Source organism: Sceloporus undulatus, chromosome 4, assembly GCF_019175285.1.
Source record: "Sceloporus undulatus isolate JIND9_A2432 ecotype Alabama chromosome 4, SceUnd_v1.1, whole genome shotgun sequence".
Lineage (NCBI taxonomy): Eukaryota > Metazoa > Chordata > Lepidosauria > Squamata > Phrynosomatidae > Sceloporus > Sceloporus undulatus.
The window spans coordinates 235,313,290-235,327,928 of NC_056525.1; the positions used below are offsets into that span (position 1 = coordinate 235,313,290).

Consider the following 14,639-nt stretch of genomic DNA (forward strand, 5'->3'; position numbering starts at 1 on the left):
ATACTTGAAGATGCTATTCAAGCATATTCATTGTCCATCAGGCCCACAGTCACAATCTTGGGGTGGGTGGGGAAGATTCACATCTCAGAAATAGCTGTTGCCCAATATCCGCTGTTATGCTGCTGGCATATTACTTGTGCAGACAAGTATGTTTCTATATTACCTGTGCCAGCACACATTTCATGACAGTCAAGTGAACATCACATGCAGGCTGCCTTACATTCTTACAGTAAGAGGAAGTACAACAAAAAATGCAGGAGGGGGAACACTGTTATTTTGCAGAATGGTAAATGTGAATCTATTACCCAAAGTGGGATTTTATGAGGAAATCATATTTCACAACATTTCTCTGAAAGTTTTTTCTTCTTCCAGAAATTATGAAAAAAGAAAATCATGTTTTTCTTGTTTGACTGCCATTTTCTTCAAGGCACTTGGGTTACGGAAATCAGAAAAATCTCATTTACGATTATATGTGTGTTCATTTTGGAGCCAAGAACATGGGCAATTTCTCTTTCTTTTTTCCTGAGGTGAATAAACACTGTTCTGAATGACAGTGTATTTAGACTGCACTCCTATACACATTTACTTAAGAGCAAGTCTCACTGCTCTCCATGGAACATAGTTCTGCATAGTCAAGCATATGATTCCACTTTTGAAAGCGTCAAGTACAAATATACGACCTTACAGCTGAGGAAAGAAATGACCATAATGTTACAAGTAAAAAGAGAAAACAGAGGCAAACAAAGTCAATAACAACATCCCTTGATTACTGCTATTAAATAAGGAATAGGTATTTTCATGACCTTATTAAAAAATAAACAAAACACAAACTTAATCTATGATAGACTGATGAACTGAATCAATTTTTTTTATCAAAGTGGCAAGACATTTTTCTTTAATAGTGTGTCTACTATAACTTTACATAATTTATAAAGATGTAGATGCTAGGGCACACAATAATGTAAGGTAGATGTTTGCTGCTTGGTCCCTTTAAGATGTACTCCTCTCCTGATTATTTTAGAGCCCAAGGGTTTGCTTGAAGCACTGGAAAACCTGAGAACACAAGACTGTTAAATAAGGAACAAAACCTATCTCTAGACCCTTAACATCTTTCTTTGTTCGTATCACCTATTAAGAAATGCAATGCATTTCAGACTCAAGCCTATGAAGTATCTGACCAAGAATGTATTCAACCAAGTGTTAATCAGGACAGTCTTTCCTCCTTCCATTAAAACTTGTCACAGGACAAAGTCAGTGCTATTCCTGACTGGCATATTTTTTAAAAAATGATAAGCATTCAAAACATAGAACTTCAAATGAACTTTTTCTCATTCATAAACAGCCTGTTGGCTCCCATGCATTATATTCTTGGTCTGCAGTAGACTAAAAATGAATTTATCTCCTCTACTCACTTGTTCTTTCTGGACAGCTAAGTTGGAACTTTTCTGTTTTGTTTGTTATCAAGTTTTTGTGTCTACTACTAAGGTTTGGACATTTCAGGGGTATTTGAGCCTACTATGCTCACCTTTTACAAACAAGTGCCTGAATTTTCAGTGATAAAGACAGAAGGTCTTTCCAGACATACTTTGTTCTGGCTCTATTAGAACATGGTGGTAAAGGGGAGCAACTATGCTTTTTGGCATTCAAAACAGCCTGTGAGATAGCATCCCTCTTCTATATTCTTCCTTCAAAATATAAGCACATGAATTTGGATTCTGTATAAAACCTGCTATCAGATCACTTAACTTTGCATTTCTCTTTTGAATAGGATTTATCTCTGCCTCCTGAAACCTTTCTTTTCCTTATTTCAATCTGTGACCTTCCAGAAGCTTAAAACTAACTTTTCACTTCATCACCTACATTACCCTTGGAATTCACTCACCAAGAATATCCCTGTCTTGGATCAAAATCTGGTTTATCTTTCTCCTTCCTATACTTAGGCATACAAAGACACTTTAACTAGATAAATAGAGGTTTCATGTATTCCCACTTTGCTTGGCTAGATGTCTCATCCATAGGGTCGCCACGGGTCAAGATCGACATGAAGGTAGTTAACAACAACAACAACATTCCCAGTTAGTTTAGTCTCTGAGTTTTAGGACCATTACGTTACAAGATAGACTCGAACTACTGATAACCAACTAAGCACATTGTTTATTTTAATCCCTTCAAAATCAGATGTTCCCTTTTTCTCAGATTCATAATTCTTAATAAACTTCATATTTTGAAATTATTTTCATTTTCTTAGGTACTCTAACACTATCAAGATGCACAATGCACTTTAAAAAAGTAATTAATCCATTAAAGATTGCTTCCCCCATTTCACTGATTAGTTCAGAGTTTGCCTGATGTACTGGAAAACTTCAGAGAACATAGTTATTGAAAAATGAGGAAAATAATATGCCAAATTAGGCTGTTTATATGGCATAGTAAAGGTGGGAGAAGAAAGTTTTAAATGTAGTTTTGCATTTAAACACAAACGGATATTGTAGTAACTCTGAGTCTATGGTCCAAAAAACACGGGCCAAATAAGGCAGCTTCCAGCTGCTTTGGGGGTGTGGTGTTTACATGATGCATGCCCCCGAAGAGGCCAGAAGCCACTCTGTGCTAATGGGGAAAAACCCGGCCCAAATAAAAGTGGCCCACTTTGGGAGCAGGCCGTGCGGTCACTCTGGCTGCTCCTTCCAGGCCATCTGCTTCAGCCCTAAGTCTCAAAGGCGGCTATGTCTTTGAAATGTTTCAAAAAGTTAATCAGCAATGTTATGCATAAAGACAAGACAAATTAGGCAGCTGCAACTGAGATACCAGTGAACTCTTAATAAAAAAATATAATTGAAAATTTCCCAGAATAGTTCTAGAAATCATATAAACTTACAGGCAAAAAGTTCAGGTGTACTAATAAATTACAGGAACAATTCACTAACAATTTTCATAGGCTCATTCTCTCTCTCACCTGTTGTCTCATGGTGCAATGTAATGTAACCTTATATTCACACGAGGGCTGTTTAAAAAATCTAACAGAGTTTTCTATAAGAATTTATTTAGAGAACAAATTCATCATAATCTTCTGTCAAGCAGCTTTTCTAAAGAATAAATTAGTAATTATTAACACTACTTTTCAAAATACAAGTAAAAATACTGACATTGACGATTTCATCCAAATATAATAGACAAAAAAATATGAAAAAATTAACATTCAGCGCTTCAAGCAGGATTTTATTTATGAACAATAAATAAACAAATAAAAACAGTTATTTACCAGTGAGCAAAGTTATATTTTGTAGATTAAACTTTGCAGCATGGAAAAGCCAAAAGCACACATGGGTTCCTCAGAGAAATGAGTCCTGAGCCTGTGGCCTGAAACAGATGGGCCAAATAAAGTGGCTTCCGGCCGCTTTGGGAGTGTGGTGTTTAGATGATTTACGCCCCAAAGCGGCTGGAAGCTGAACTGGTGCCGCACCAAGCTGGCAAGAGCTGGCTGCCGGTTTGAGACCATGCAGGCCGCCCGCTACAGGAACAGGCCATGCGGTTGCTGTGGAATTGGTCCGGCTGGAGCAGCCAGAGGCCACTTCTTCCAGGCCATCTGCTTTGGTCCTGAGAATTCCTGCCTCTGCTCTAGATGTAGCCCCTTCTCTTCCTAGTAACTACTTTTGCTAAGAGTTGAAAGCCACTGAGAAGAAGGTACATATAGTCATATTTCTGTGATGTCTATCCCCTTCAGCCTTCCCCCCCTCTTCGTTGTGGAGCTTCTAGAAATCTCAAGAACTGAGCTCTCATGTGATGAGATTCTTCTTGTATGAAATGTGTCTTAACCAGGCAGACTCTGTGTAGTCCAGCTTTAGTATAAGAGGCTAATATGCAACACTTAAGAACTTTTTAAAAAAAAACAGCAAAAAGTCAAAGTACCTCTTACAGTTCAATCCTATACATTTATACTCAAGAATAAGTCTTGTTGAGCTCAAGGGCCTGGTAAGCAAAGAGTTGCAGTCTCAGTGCCTTACATTTTCTTATTTAAATTTACATCTAATTTTTAGTAAGAAATTTTGGGAAATCCAAGAAAACTCAAGAAATATACTGCAATAATTCAGGACCAAGAAAAATCTAGTTACAATGCCTAGCCCTAGCAATCATTAAGCATACATGGATGACTTGCCTATAAGAAGCCCACCTTTACGTGTCAGTGTCTGAGTTACTCTCTTCAGGCTTTTGAGGTAACCTTTTAATGCCAATAATCAGATCAATGCTAAGGAGTGCAGCTGCACAATGAAGAACAGAAACTATTAACTGATATTTACAGGAGACTGATTCTAAGTATTTTTGATTTGGCAGAAGCTGCTGGTTATTCCTGAGGGCAGTGGTGACTTCAAGACAGAGCTGAGGGAAAGCACTCCTCTTCTGTGTCCTACAGAGTGTTTTTGGAACAATGAGCAATACATCAGCAATCAGAGTACAAAGCTCAGCTATCATCTTTGGTGAATGGCAATCCTTTGCATAGCAAGACAAATAATAATGCAATAGGATTTCAAAGACTCCGCCTACTGGCACAATCGATCCCGTCTTTACATAAGAGTTACTCTGAATATAACTTTTATTATTCACTTCACATCTAAATGAAACATCATAACCTGGGCTGCTGGTACAACTTTCTTCAATGAACAGTTGCCCAGGTACATTACTCAAGTTGATCCTTTCCTTTACTTGGGTATAAATAAGCTGGTCATCTTCCAGAAATTCATTCTCAGCCACTCGCAACATTTCTTTTGGACATTTGCAGTTTTGGGACAATGTCAGTAAGCCATCTTCATTTTCAGAAAGCGTTTCCATTTTTAGCTCACAAGGCTCCAGTTCCTTGGTGATGGCTTTATCATTACCGCAATCACTGTGCATTTCCACAAAGTGCTGCTGCACAGCTGGGCTCTGCTGATGATTATCCACAGCGTTTGAAAGATTTTGATTGTGAGGTTTTGAATTACCATGCTCCGTCGGATGGATGGCTGTAAACATATGTTGTAGCATTTTGAATGCTCCGTGAAAAGCACAAGCATGCTGCTCAGTAAGCCCATGTACTGGTCCACAGAAAATCACACTACAGGGCCGAAGGGCACAAGTTCTTGCAAAGTTAATGTGAACAAATCTTTTGGTACCAATCTGTAATGGCTGGCAAAAGTTTGCTACTGCAGTTTCAGTGATTTCATTGCAAATATTGCCTAGAGATGGCCTAAACGGGGAAATGTTGGTGATTCTGCATATAAGGGAGATTTCCTCTGCTGACAGACATTCTACAATACACATGCCACTGTTTTTTGCACAGTAATGAACAGTCTCCTGTTGTTTTACACTTGACAATAGTATTCTGATGCTGTTGTCCTGCATGTGCTTCATTAGCGCTTCTGTCCTTTTCATAATCCAGAGTTCAGATACCTTGTATTGATTTTCACCGTTTATGGCAACTTCTACACCCAACTCAGAAAAAGTAGAGTGGATAGGCTCCGTTATTACGATAACCTTTCTGTCACCGTCTGCAGGACAGTATACAGCAAAGTCTCTAGGAAGAACAAGACCATCTAGGATCTGTGAACTTGAAACAGGCAGCCCTGCCACAGAAGTATGCAGCTCAGGAAAATATTCATCTATCAAAGGCAGTACTTCTTTCCTATCTTTATCAGCTGTAATTTTGAAGAAGAAGTCACAGGCCAACTGGCTAAGAAATTTCTGCCTATTATATCCTACTTTTCCACCGAAATAGGGTTCTAGTACCAACCCCAATGTCCTCCTATTTATTTCTGTATCAGAAACAGAAAAGACAGTTAGACAATGCTTTCCAAGTTCCTGAGTCACTATGTGGTCCAGGATGTCTGCTTGGATCACGGAAAGAGACCGAGAAATTTGCTTCATTCTGTAACATTTTTCCTTGTATTTATCTCTTCTTTGGATATTCTCACAAAAGGAGGCACTACTTTTTTCGCCAAGTTTTTCGAGCCCTTGGAGTAAAGCGGAGAGTAGGATAATAAACGTTTTAGCGCCATCTCCAATCAGATCGCAGTGCGTGGAAATGCAAGATATCATCATTCTGTGAAAAACAAAAACATTCAGTTACAAAATAGTTTATTTTAAATAAACTGTCCAGCAGAAAAGAACAGCAGCCAATCCCTAGATAACCTTCCTGTTTATACTAAGCTCAACGTTCTTGTCACATGTAATAATCAACTATTATTTGGAAGGAATGAGCCCATATCAGACACAACGGTCATTACTTCTCTCTTCTATCTGCAATGTTGAGGAGAAGGAATTATAAACTGACTGTCAATTTTGTTTAGCGGATTCTTGGTTTGTTGTTGTGTAAATAAGGAATTGTGGTTTAAAGTAAACTTCAGTCTAGTTCATTATGATAGTTGTCTAACAGTTGGTTAGAGACCATTTAAAACCATTTAGTTGCAGCTTTGCAACAGGCCAGAAATCGGCTGAAGTTAGTGAAATTTTGGGTGATTGCTCTTTCTGACCCAATTGGGGAGTGTATGCGAAGTGCTTAAGATCACCTTAGTTCTCCTTATCCAGGAGATTCAATTACTTTGATTGTAGAAGCTGAGTCTCCTTTAGCTGGACTTCTGAAATCTGGAATATTCCAAAACCCCAAACCTTTCTATTTCATGGGTGGCTGCGACAGAGACTCCTTCGCTTCCTGACGGTTCAGTGTACCTCCAGGCGTTGTGTAAAAGGCGTATGTGAACTGTCAATGAATCTTGTGCTCTGAGTTGGGTCCCATCTCCAAGAGGTTTCTGCAAATGCAGGTATTCCAAAACCCCAAAATAAAAACAGAACGAAATAAAATAAAACATCCCCCAAATCCCCAAACACCTCTGGTCCCAAGCATTTCTGGCAAGGGAGGCTCAAGCTGTATTTACACATCTCTTTTGTGGAAGAACACAAAAATGTTAGCGATGTAAACAAAACAGTACGATTCTTCTTCTTCATACAATTCGTGGCAAACGCTGTTGTACAATTCAGTGGCAGCTACTGACTTAGACGGCTTCGAAGTGGCTCTGGAGACATTAAGGAGCCGGGAAGGAGAGGCCCAAGAGAGGAAGGTACCATGGTTTGGATGCGACTGGATTTGCTCTATGGCCAACAGCTGGATGTTTTTGGACCTCCTTTACCTGGGATTTCTTTGGCCCCCCATTTTGTGCCCACAAGGCTCTGGCGATTGCAGTCCTATAAAGAGAATGAAAACGTTTCCCAAGTGTTCTTTCGATCTGGTCTCCAAACATCTCCAGTCAAGAAGTTCCTGGCTTCAATGCTCATCTGCTGCCAATCCTCTCCCTAACGAGGCCGTTAATCGTTCTCCAAGAGCCTGTCCCCTGACACTTCCAGCACCTGGGAACTGTAGTTTTGTGAGACACTTAGCCTTCTCTGGGGCCACAATGGACTACAATTCCCAGGATTCCTTAGCACTGAGCCAGGGCTGTGAAAGCCGCCTCAGACTGGGTCGTTATTTCCGCAGTGTGTTTTGGACCGTTATTACTACTATTACTGATAATCATGGCATTATTTGGCATTCTGCGTCCAAAAACGGCCTCAGATTTGCTCCATCGTCTCCCTTTTTTCCCTGCCACAGTTTGCTTCGACTTTTCTTACAGTACAGAAATAATGGCGTTTGAGACCCACTGCTGTGGCATTCTGGGAGGTGTAGTTTTAGGTGGCTTTACCTGGCCGTCGGGGACTCCAGGTTCAGGGCCTGAAGCACCCGCCGCCCGTCCCGCGACAGGAGCATCTCCCCCGTCGGGCGGCTCAGCAGCACTTGCCCCCCTTCGGGGCCCAGGGAGCCGCGGACGACGGCGGCGAGGGCCGAGGCCTCTTGGGCCACAAGGCCTAGCTCTACTCGCTTCGGGGTCGCCATGGCAACGGCGGCTGGTCCCCCGAGGCGGACGCAGTAGACGCCACGCCCCCTTCGCTCTTCTCAGCCCTGATTGGTTCGCGGAGATGCACGGACGGTGCTGATTGGCTAAGCCCCGCTCCCTTGAATTCTCCTCAGGTAATTCCCTCAGCCGTGAGGGGAAGGCGATGGCAAACCTTCGGCTGAGGGAATTACCTGAGGAGGGGATGTTTCAAAACGACAGTCCATGTCCACAAAGACAAAGCACTCTCGCCCCTACACGCGCCGTGGCTCTCAGCCTTTGGCCCTACACACGTTTTGGACTTCAGCTCCCATAATTCCCCAATGATGACCTATGGAGAAGCATTCCTCAATGTTTCCCTACATCCATAAATCGGATTATTGACTTGAAGGCACACAACGGCGACAACAACCAGGCTTTTCGGTTTCTTTTATTTCAGCATTTACGATTGAAAACCCATTTGTCTGAAGAGAATACAGTACACCTGACCCAAAGGCGGGTTGCTCTATGTAGAGAGGAAAATATACTCTGCACATGCTCAGTGGGACACAAACAACAATAACAGATGCCATTTTTTACTCTTTTATACGCATGTTCCCCACTTTTTATTCCCGTCTTTCCCAAACTTTAGTTCTCCAGGTATTTGGACTACAGCTCCCAGAATTCCTAACTGTTGACCAAAAGGCCGAGGCTTCTGGGAGTTGAAGTCCAAAGAACAAATGTCTGGGGACCACTGTTCTATAGGCCCTCACTACTATTACTGGCTGCGCATGCGCCAATGAGAACCTCGCCGTGGACCCCCTCCCCGTTGCCATCGCTACCATCCCAGCCTCCAGCCTCACTATGGCAACAAGAAGCCGTCGCCCCTCCCACCTCCCTTCTGATAGCAGTCCATCCGTCAGTCAAACAAAGAATCAATCGCGCGCGTCATACGTCACATCGCACTAGGCTCCCGCGGTCCCTAAAACACCGCCTCTCCCCTCTTCCCATTGGCCCGAGCGCCATAAGACCATCTCAGCATAGCGCCTCGGATTGGCCAGGAAGGGGATGAGTTGAGAGGCGCGCGCCGGCGCCAGAGCAAAGGCGGGGAGGAGGAGGAGCGAGCGGGGTTATTAGCATAAACCCCGCCCACTTCTCGAATGGCACTCTGACGTCGCCCCCCTCCTTCCAGTCTTGGCTTGGCGCCTGAGGTGAGAGCATCTCCCTGTTGCTGTTCCATCTCTTAGCTGGGGCTGAGTAACCACACAGCAAGGGAAAGCCCTGGCTCCAGGTGAGACAGCCCTAAGCATCCCCAAAGAAGACTGAATTCGTATTTCCTTGTCAGGGGAAAAACAAACCAAACCAATTCAGCCTGGTCACCTTTCCCTGTTTCAAGAAAGAAGAGTAGAGCCAAAGCAATTGAAATAAAACCCTTCAGCCTCCCATGTACTGTATGTACTGTATAGATGAACCTTTATTTGCCTGAGTTTTTTAAATTGTGAATTTTACATAATGACTTTTTTTAAAACGTAGATTGTTTGACCATGTCTTTTCCTTTTGGTTTTTTTCATATTTAAAATTTAATTTTTTAAAAATCAAATGAGGCATTTTAGATGCAGGTTGTTTTAATAAGTCTGTTTCTCATCTTTTTAAACTGTATGTGTGTCCTTTTAAATTGATGCGTATTTTAACTGATGATGTGTTTTCAACGATGACTGTCTTTCTGACACAGAGGCGGGGTAAAAAGTAAAGTTTATTATTATTATTATTACTTATTATGTGGTGTGTCTGTTAATTGTTGTTGTTCTCTGCCTCGATTCATGGGGAGGAGCGGGTAAGAAATAATAATAACAACAATAACAAAAACCTACAATTTTGGCCCCAAAACCTGCCCTCGACTTGTAGTCAAGTATATATGGTAAACCGTATTGTCCTGACTAGGGGCGTCTCCTCCTCCATCCATGGACAGAGGCAGGTAAGAAATAAATGCCATTATTATCATCTGTTGCTTCTGACTTAAGGCGACCTTAAGGGGATGCTATGATGGGGTTTTCTTGGCAGGTTTCTTTGGAGGGGGTTTGAGGTTGAGAGAGCGTGACTTGCCCAGTGTTATCTAATGGGTTGCCATGGCAGAGCCAGGATTTGAACCTTGGTCTTAAGAGTTTGTACTCCAATGCTCAAGCCATTATACCTTGCTGGCTTCTTTTTATCATCATCATCTACACTATAGAAATAATGCAGTTTGACACCACCTTTAAGTGCTATAGCTCCAGCTTATTGAATCCTGGGATTTGTAGTTTTACAAGGTCTTTCTATCCTTCTCTGCCAAAGAGTGCTTTTGGTGCCTCACAAAACTATCAGTCCCAGGACTGTGTAGGATGGATCCAGGGCTGTTAAAGTGGTGTCAAACTGCATTATTTCTCCATTGTAGAAGCACCCTAGATTAGACCCATTTAATAAATGGAATTGACCTACATGTTCATTCACTGTTCAGCAGTGGACTGAATGTGATTTCCTTAGATGGGAATAACCAACATGATTTTATTTATATTTATTATTTGATTTGATTTATATATGACTTTTCTCCCATAAGGCATTAAGAGTGGCTCAAAAGATGCCAGCTATAGTCTGGCCTCATTTTTGGTTGATGTAAAAGTTGCTCTGAGAGCTTTTCCAGCTAAAGAAGTGAGGCTATACATGTTTTAAACAAACAAATGTCAAATGGAAGAGCCTTGCCTTACAAAACCTGTTTTCCTGGGGCAACTTGTCTAGTCAAACGTTCTGTTTCCTATAAAGATCAACCAGATGCCCTTGGAAAAGCAGGGCATGATCACAATTGCTCTATCTCTGTTTTTCCCTAGGTAAAGGGAGTCTCTAAAAGATACAGAGTGAACATTACCAGCATGATTAAGAGTCGCACTGCTATTGTCTTGATGCAATCTTGATATATGACTCTCTTAAACATACACTGTACTCAGAATCATTTTGTTTTTCAGGGCACCTCCTGTTAATCAATGAAAAGTTAAGAGTCCTAAGAAGATGAGTACTGGCACAAATCAACCGACTGGTGAACAGACTAAAACAAATTATATCATTTCCAGAGATACATGTTGACCTGAACATGCACGCCTGCAATTTTTTCCTGGTGCCTAAGCTGAGAAACTGCTTTTTATGACTAGAGGGAGTTTTGTTCTGAAAGTCCTGCAGTTTGGCAAGTGCTTTGACTTTGTACTACTCTTTTCTATTTCTTTACACCTCGTGTTTGAAATGAGGGCTTTGTAATTTCTTAAAGCGTTTTATCAACCTTGTGTTTGTGTGAAGAAACATACTACTCAGGAGGCATTATTTTACAGTAAGAGTTGTAAAAGAAAAACTATTGGTGACCAAGACAAGACAACGCACCCTTCATAATGTGGACTTTCCTCGGCATCGCATCTTTCATCTATGTCTATAAGAAATGTGGAGATTTGTTGAGTTACGCCAACAAAGAGGTGCTAATCTCCATGGTTGTGTTCTTCTCTTTTGGTCTACTTCTCTCCCATCGGTATCGGGCATGGGGGCTCAAGCAGCAAAAGCATAGGCAAGCACATTGTGGGATGCTTTCCAAGTTCCTTGCTACTATACCGCTCATTGGCTTTTTTTGGACTAAATCCCAAACTGGATCCTCAGAGGTGCTACAGCCCAAATCCAGGAAGGTAGGTTCATTCATGTATTCTCTTTCTGACATTTCAAAATAGCCAGCTTGCTCCTTTCAGAAAGACTTGTTACTAACATTCTGGATTTTTCATAATGGAACATATCCTTAATTTTAAGGAAGCACACTGTGATCCAAAACACACTGCAGAAATAATCTGGTTTGAGACCTCTTTAACTGCCCTGGCTCAGTGCTATGGAAACCTGAGAATTGTATTTTTGTGAGATGTTTGTCAGAGCTCTGGTGCCACAATAAACCACAATTCTTAGAATTCCCTGACACTGAGCCAGGGCAGTTAAAGTGGTCTCAAACTGGATTATTTCTTCAGTGTGTTTGGACCAGTTGTTCATTTAAAGGTGTCTGATGAGTTTTTGAAATCCTATTTAAAATAGCACTTCCTAAGTGGATGGGTGGGTAGGTGAAGTAGATTAGACTTCTAATATTTTGTGCTGTGTAGGTTAGTAACAAATCACTGAAAAATTAAAGTGTGCTCAGCCTCTTCATCCTGGAGAGAAGTGACCAGTGGGGTGCCACAGGGTTCTGGGCCCAGTGCTATTCAACATCTTTATCAGTGACTTGGATAAAAGAATAGAGGGCATGTGTATCAAATTTGTAGATGACACCAAATTAGGAGTATCTAATACTGCAGAGGAGAGGATCAAAATTCAAAATGACCTTAATAGATTTGAAAGCTGGGCCAAAACTAACAAAATGAATTTCAACATGGAGAAATGTAAGGTACTACACTTAGGGTGAAAAAAAAAATGAAATGCACAGATATAGGATGGGGAACACCTGGCTTGACAGCAATACATGTGAAAGGGATCTGGGAGTCATAGACCATAAGTTAATCATGAGTCAACAGTGTGATGTGGCAGCTAGAAAGGTCAATGTGATTCTAGGCTGTATCAATAGAAGTATAGTGTCTACATCTAGGAAAGTGATAGTGTCACTATATTCTGCTTTGGTCAGTCCTCACCTGGAATACTGTGTCCAGTTCTGGGCCCCACAATTCAAAAAGGATGTTGAGAAACTAGAGCGTGTCCAAAGAAGGACTACTCAAGGAGGGTGCAATTGGGAAGGGGGGTGCTTTGACAACTCGGATTCTACTCAAGGAGCTCCTATAGATGTAGTGCAGGGCATGGGGAGATACAGCAGTAGGAGGGTGGAATTGAAGCATAAGGGAAGGCAGGATCGATGCGTAATACCTGTCCTGCCTTCCGTTCACCCTGCTAACCCTAGAGAACCGAGGGTCAGTCTAACCGTACCACAGTCTCTCTCTCTGCTCCTATGCAATGCCAGGTTGATTAAGAACAAAGCCCATATAATTCAAGATCTTTTAGAGGAAAATAAACCCGACCTGGCTTGCATCACAGAAACCTGGCTGGGGGCCGAGAGTAATGCAGTCTGGGCCCAGGCCCTTCCAGCTGGGTATACCGTTAAGGAGCAGGTCAGAGAGTGTGGGCAGGGGGGAGGGGTTGCCTTAGTCCATAAAAGCACTCTTACTTTGACTAGGGAACCTGTCTGGAAAACAGACCACATTGAATGTATTTATCTGACCTTGAAGGCTAGGGACAGTCTGGGGATCCTGTTGGTCTACCGTCCACCCTGTGGCCTAACAGACTCCCTGTCTGAGCTGACACAGCTGGTCTCGGAGCTGGTGTTGGAGTCTCCCAGGCTTCTTGTTCTGGGGGACCTCAACATCCCCTTCGAGGCTGTCTCACAAGAACTAACAGGTGCAGCTCAGGAGTTCATGGCTTCCATGACTGCCATGGGCCTCTCCCAATTAGTCTCAGGTCCGACACTTTGTGCAGGTAATACGCTCGATGTGGTCTTTAGTACAGATCAGGGAAGTCCTTGGGCAGAGGTTCTTGGGGCCTCTGCTCTGTCATGGACTGACCACTTACTGGTCAAGGTGTGACTGAAGGCAATCACCCAACTCCCCCCTGGGGGTGGAGGACCTATTAGAATGGTCCGCTCTCGAAGGCAGATGGACCCAAAAGGTTCCAAGAAGCCTTAGAGGGATTTATGGTTGGATCTGATGGCGATTTTGTTGATGCCCTGACGGATACCTGGGACAATGACCTTACCAGGGCTATAGACAGCATCGCTCCCGAGCGTCCTTTCTGGCCCGCTCCTAACAGAAAAGCCTGGTACCCAGAAGATCTTCGAGAAATGAAGCGGGACGCGTAATGACTAGAGCGCTCCTGGCGGAGACATCAGAGCCTATCTGACAAGACACTCCATCAGAGTCTTTTGAAGTCCTATGGAGTGGCAATAAGTGCAGCAAAGAACTCTTTCTATGCTGCACATGTTGCGTCTGCAGAGTCTCTTCTCACAGAGCTGTTCAGGGTGGTGAGGGAGTTGACCCAGCTACCTCCTGCCCCGAACCCTATATTAGAACCAACAAAAGCCTGCTGTGACAAATTTAATAACTTCTTCGCAGATAAGTTACCCTTCGGATAAGGGCTGATCTCGGGCTGATCTCGACGCTGGCATTAAAACAGAAACAATAGAAGAGGTATCCAGAGCTTCTGTGGACTCCATTTAGCTGGATCACTTTGAGTTTGTAAATACCGATGAAGTGGACAAGCTCCTTGGATGTGCTCTCTCGATCCCTGTCCTTTGTGGTTGACCGCCCAGGGAGGAGATGCTGTAACTACATTGTTACGATTCATAATCAATGCATCCTTCCGGGAGGGAAAATTTCCATCTAAATTGAAATTAGCAGTGGTTAAACCGCTGCTGAAAAAACCCTCCTTGGACTCCCTGGTGAGAAACAATTATAGACCGGTCTCCCTGTTGCCATTCTTGGGCAAGGTGATCGAGAGAGCGGTTGCCTTCCAACTCCAAGCTGTCTTGGATGAAACTGATTATCTGGACCCATTTCAAACCAGCTTCAGGGCAGGATACGGAGTTGAGACTGCCATGGTCGCCTTAGTCGATGATCTCCGTCTGGGTATCGACAGGGGAAGTGTGACCTTGTTGGTGCTCTTGGACATCTCAGCGGCTTTTGATACCATCGACCACGGTATCCTTCTGGAGCGCCTGGGGGAGCTGGGCTTCGGGGGCAC

At 42.7% G+C, this 14,639-nt stretch overlaps 2 protein-coding genes across 5 annotated transcripts in view; one reads left to right on the forward strand and one right to left on the reverse strand.

Moving 5' to 3' along the window:
- Positions 1 to 3,202: 3,202 nt before the first annotated feature.
- Positions 3,203 to 7,894, reverse strand: BBS10 (Bardet-Biedl syndrome 10). Of its 2 annotated transcripts, none has more exons than XM_042465797.1 (2): positions 7,704 to 7,894; positions 3,203 to 6,070 (listed from the first exon to the last, which is right to left on the reverse strand). In XM_042465797.1, exons 1-2 carry the CDS (start codon positions 7,892 to 7,894, stop codon positions 4,171 to 4,173), a joined length of 2,091 nt encoding a protein of 696 aa, XP_042321731.1. In that variant the 3' UTR covers positions 3,203 to 4,170. The 2 variants fall into 2 exon arrangements, with proteins under 2 accessions (XP_042321731.1, XP_042321732.1); XM_042465798.1 differs by lacking the exon at positions 7,704 to 7,894 and adding an exon at positions 6,537 to 7,681.
- A 1,163-nt stretch (positions 7,895 to 9,057) lies between these two features.
- SQLE (squalene epoxidase) overlaps positions 9,058 to 14,639 on the forward strand; it is a 43,256-nt gene continuing 37,674 nt past the window's right edge. Inside the window, exons 1-2 of one of the 3 annotated variants that reach the window (XM_042465801.1) lie at positions 9,058 to 9,322; positions 10,868 to 11,566. In XM_042465801.1, coding sequence (XP_042321735.1) covers positions 11,282 to 11,566 — 285 coding nt within the window. In that variant the 5' untranslated portion in view covers positions 9,058 to 9,322; positions 10,868 to 11,281. The remainder of the gene's footprint in view (positions 9,323 to 10,867; positions 11,567 to 14,639) is intronic. The other 2 variants (XM_042465800.1, XM_042465802.1) reach the window with 2 other exon arrangements.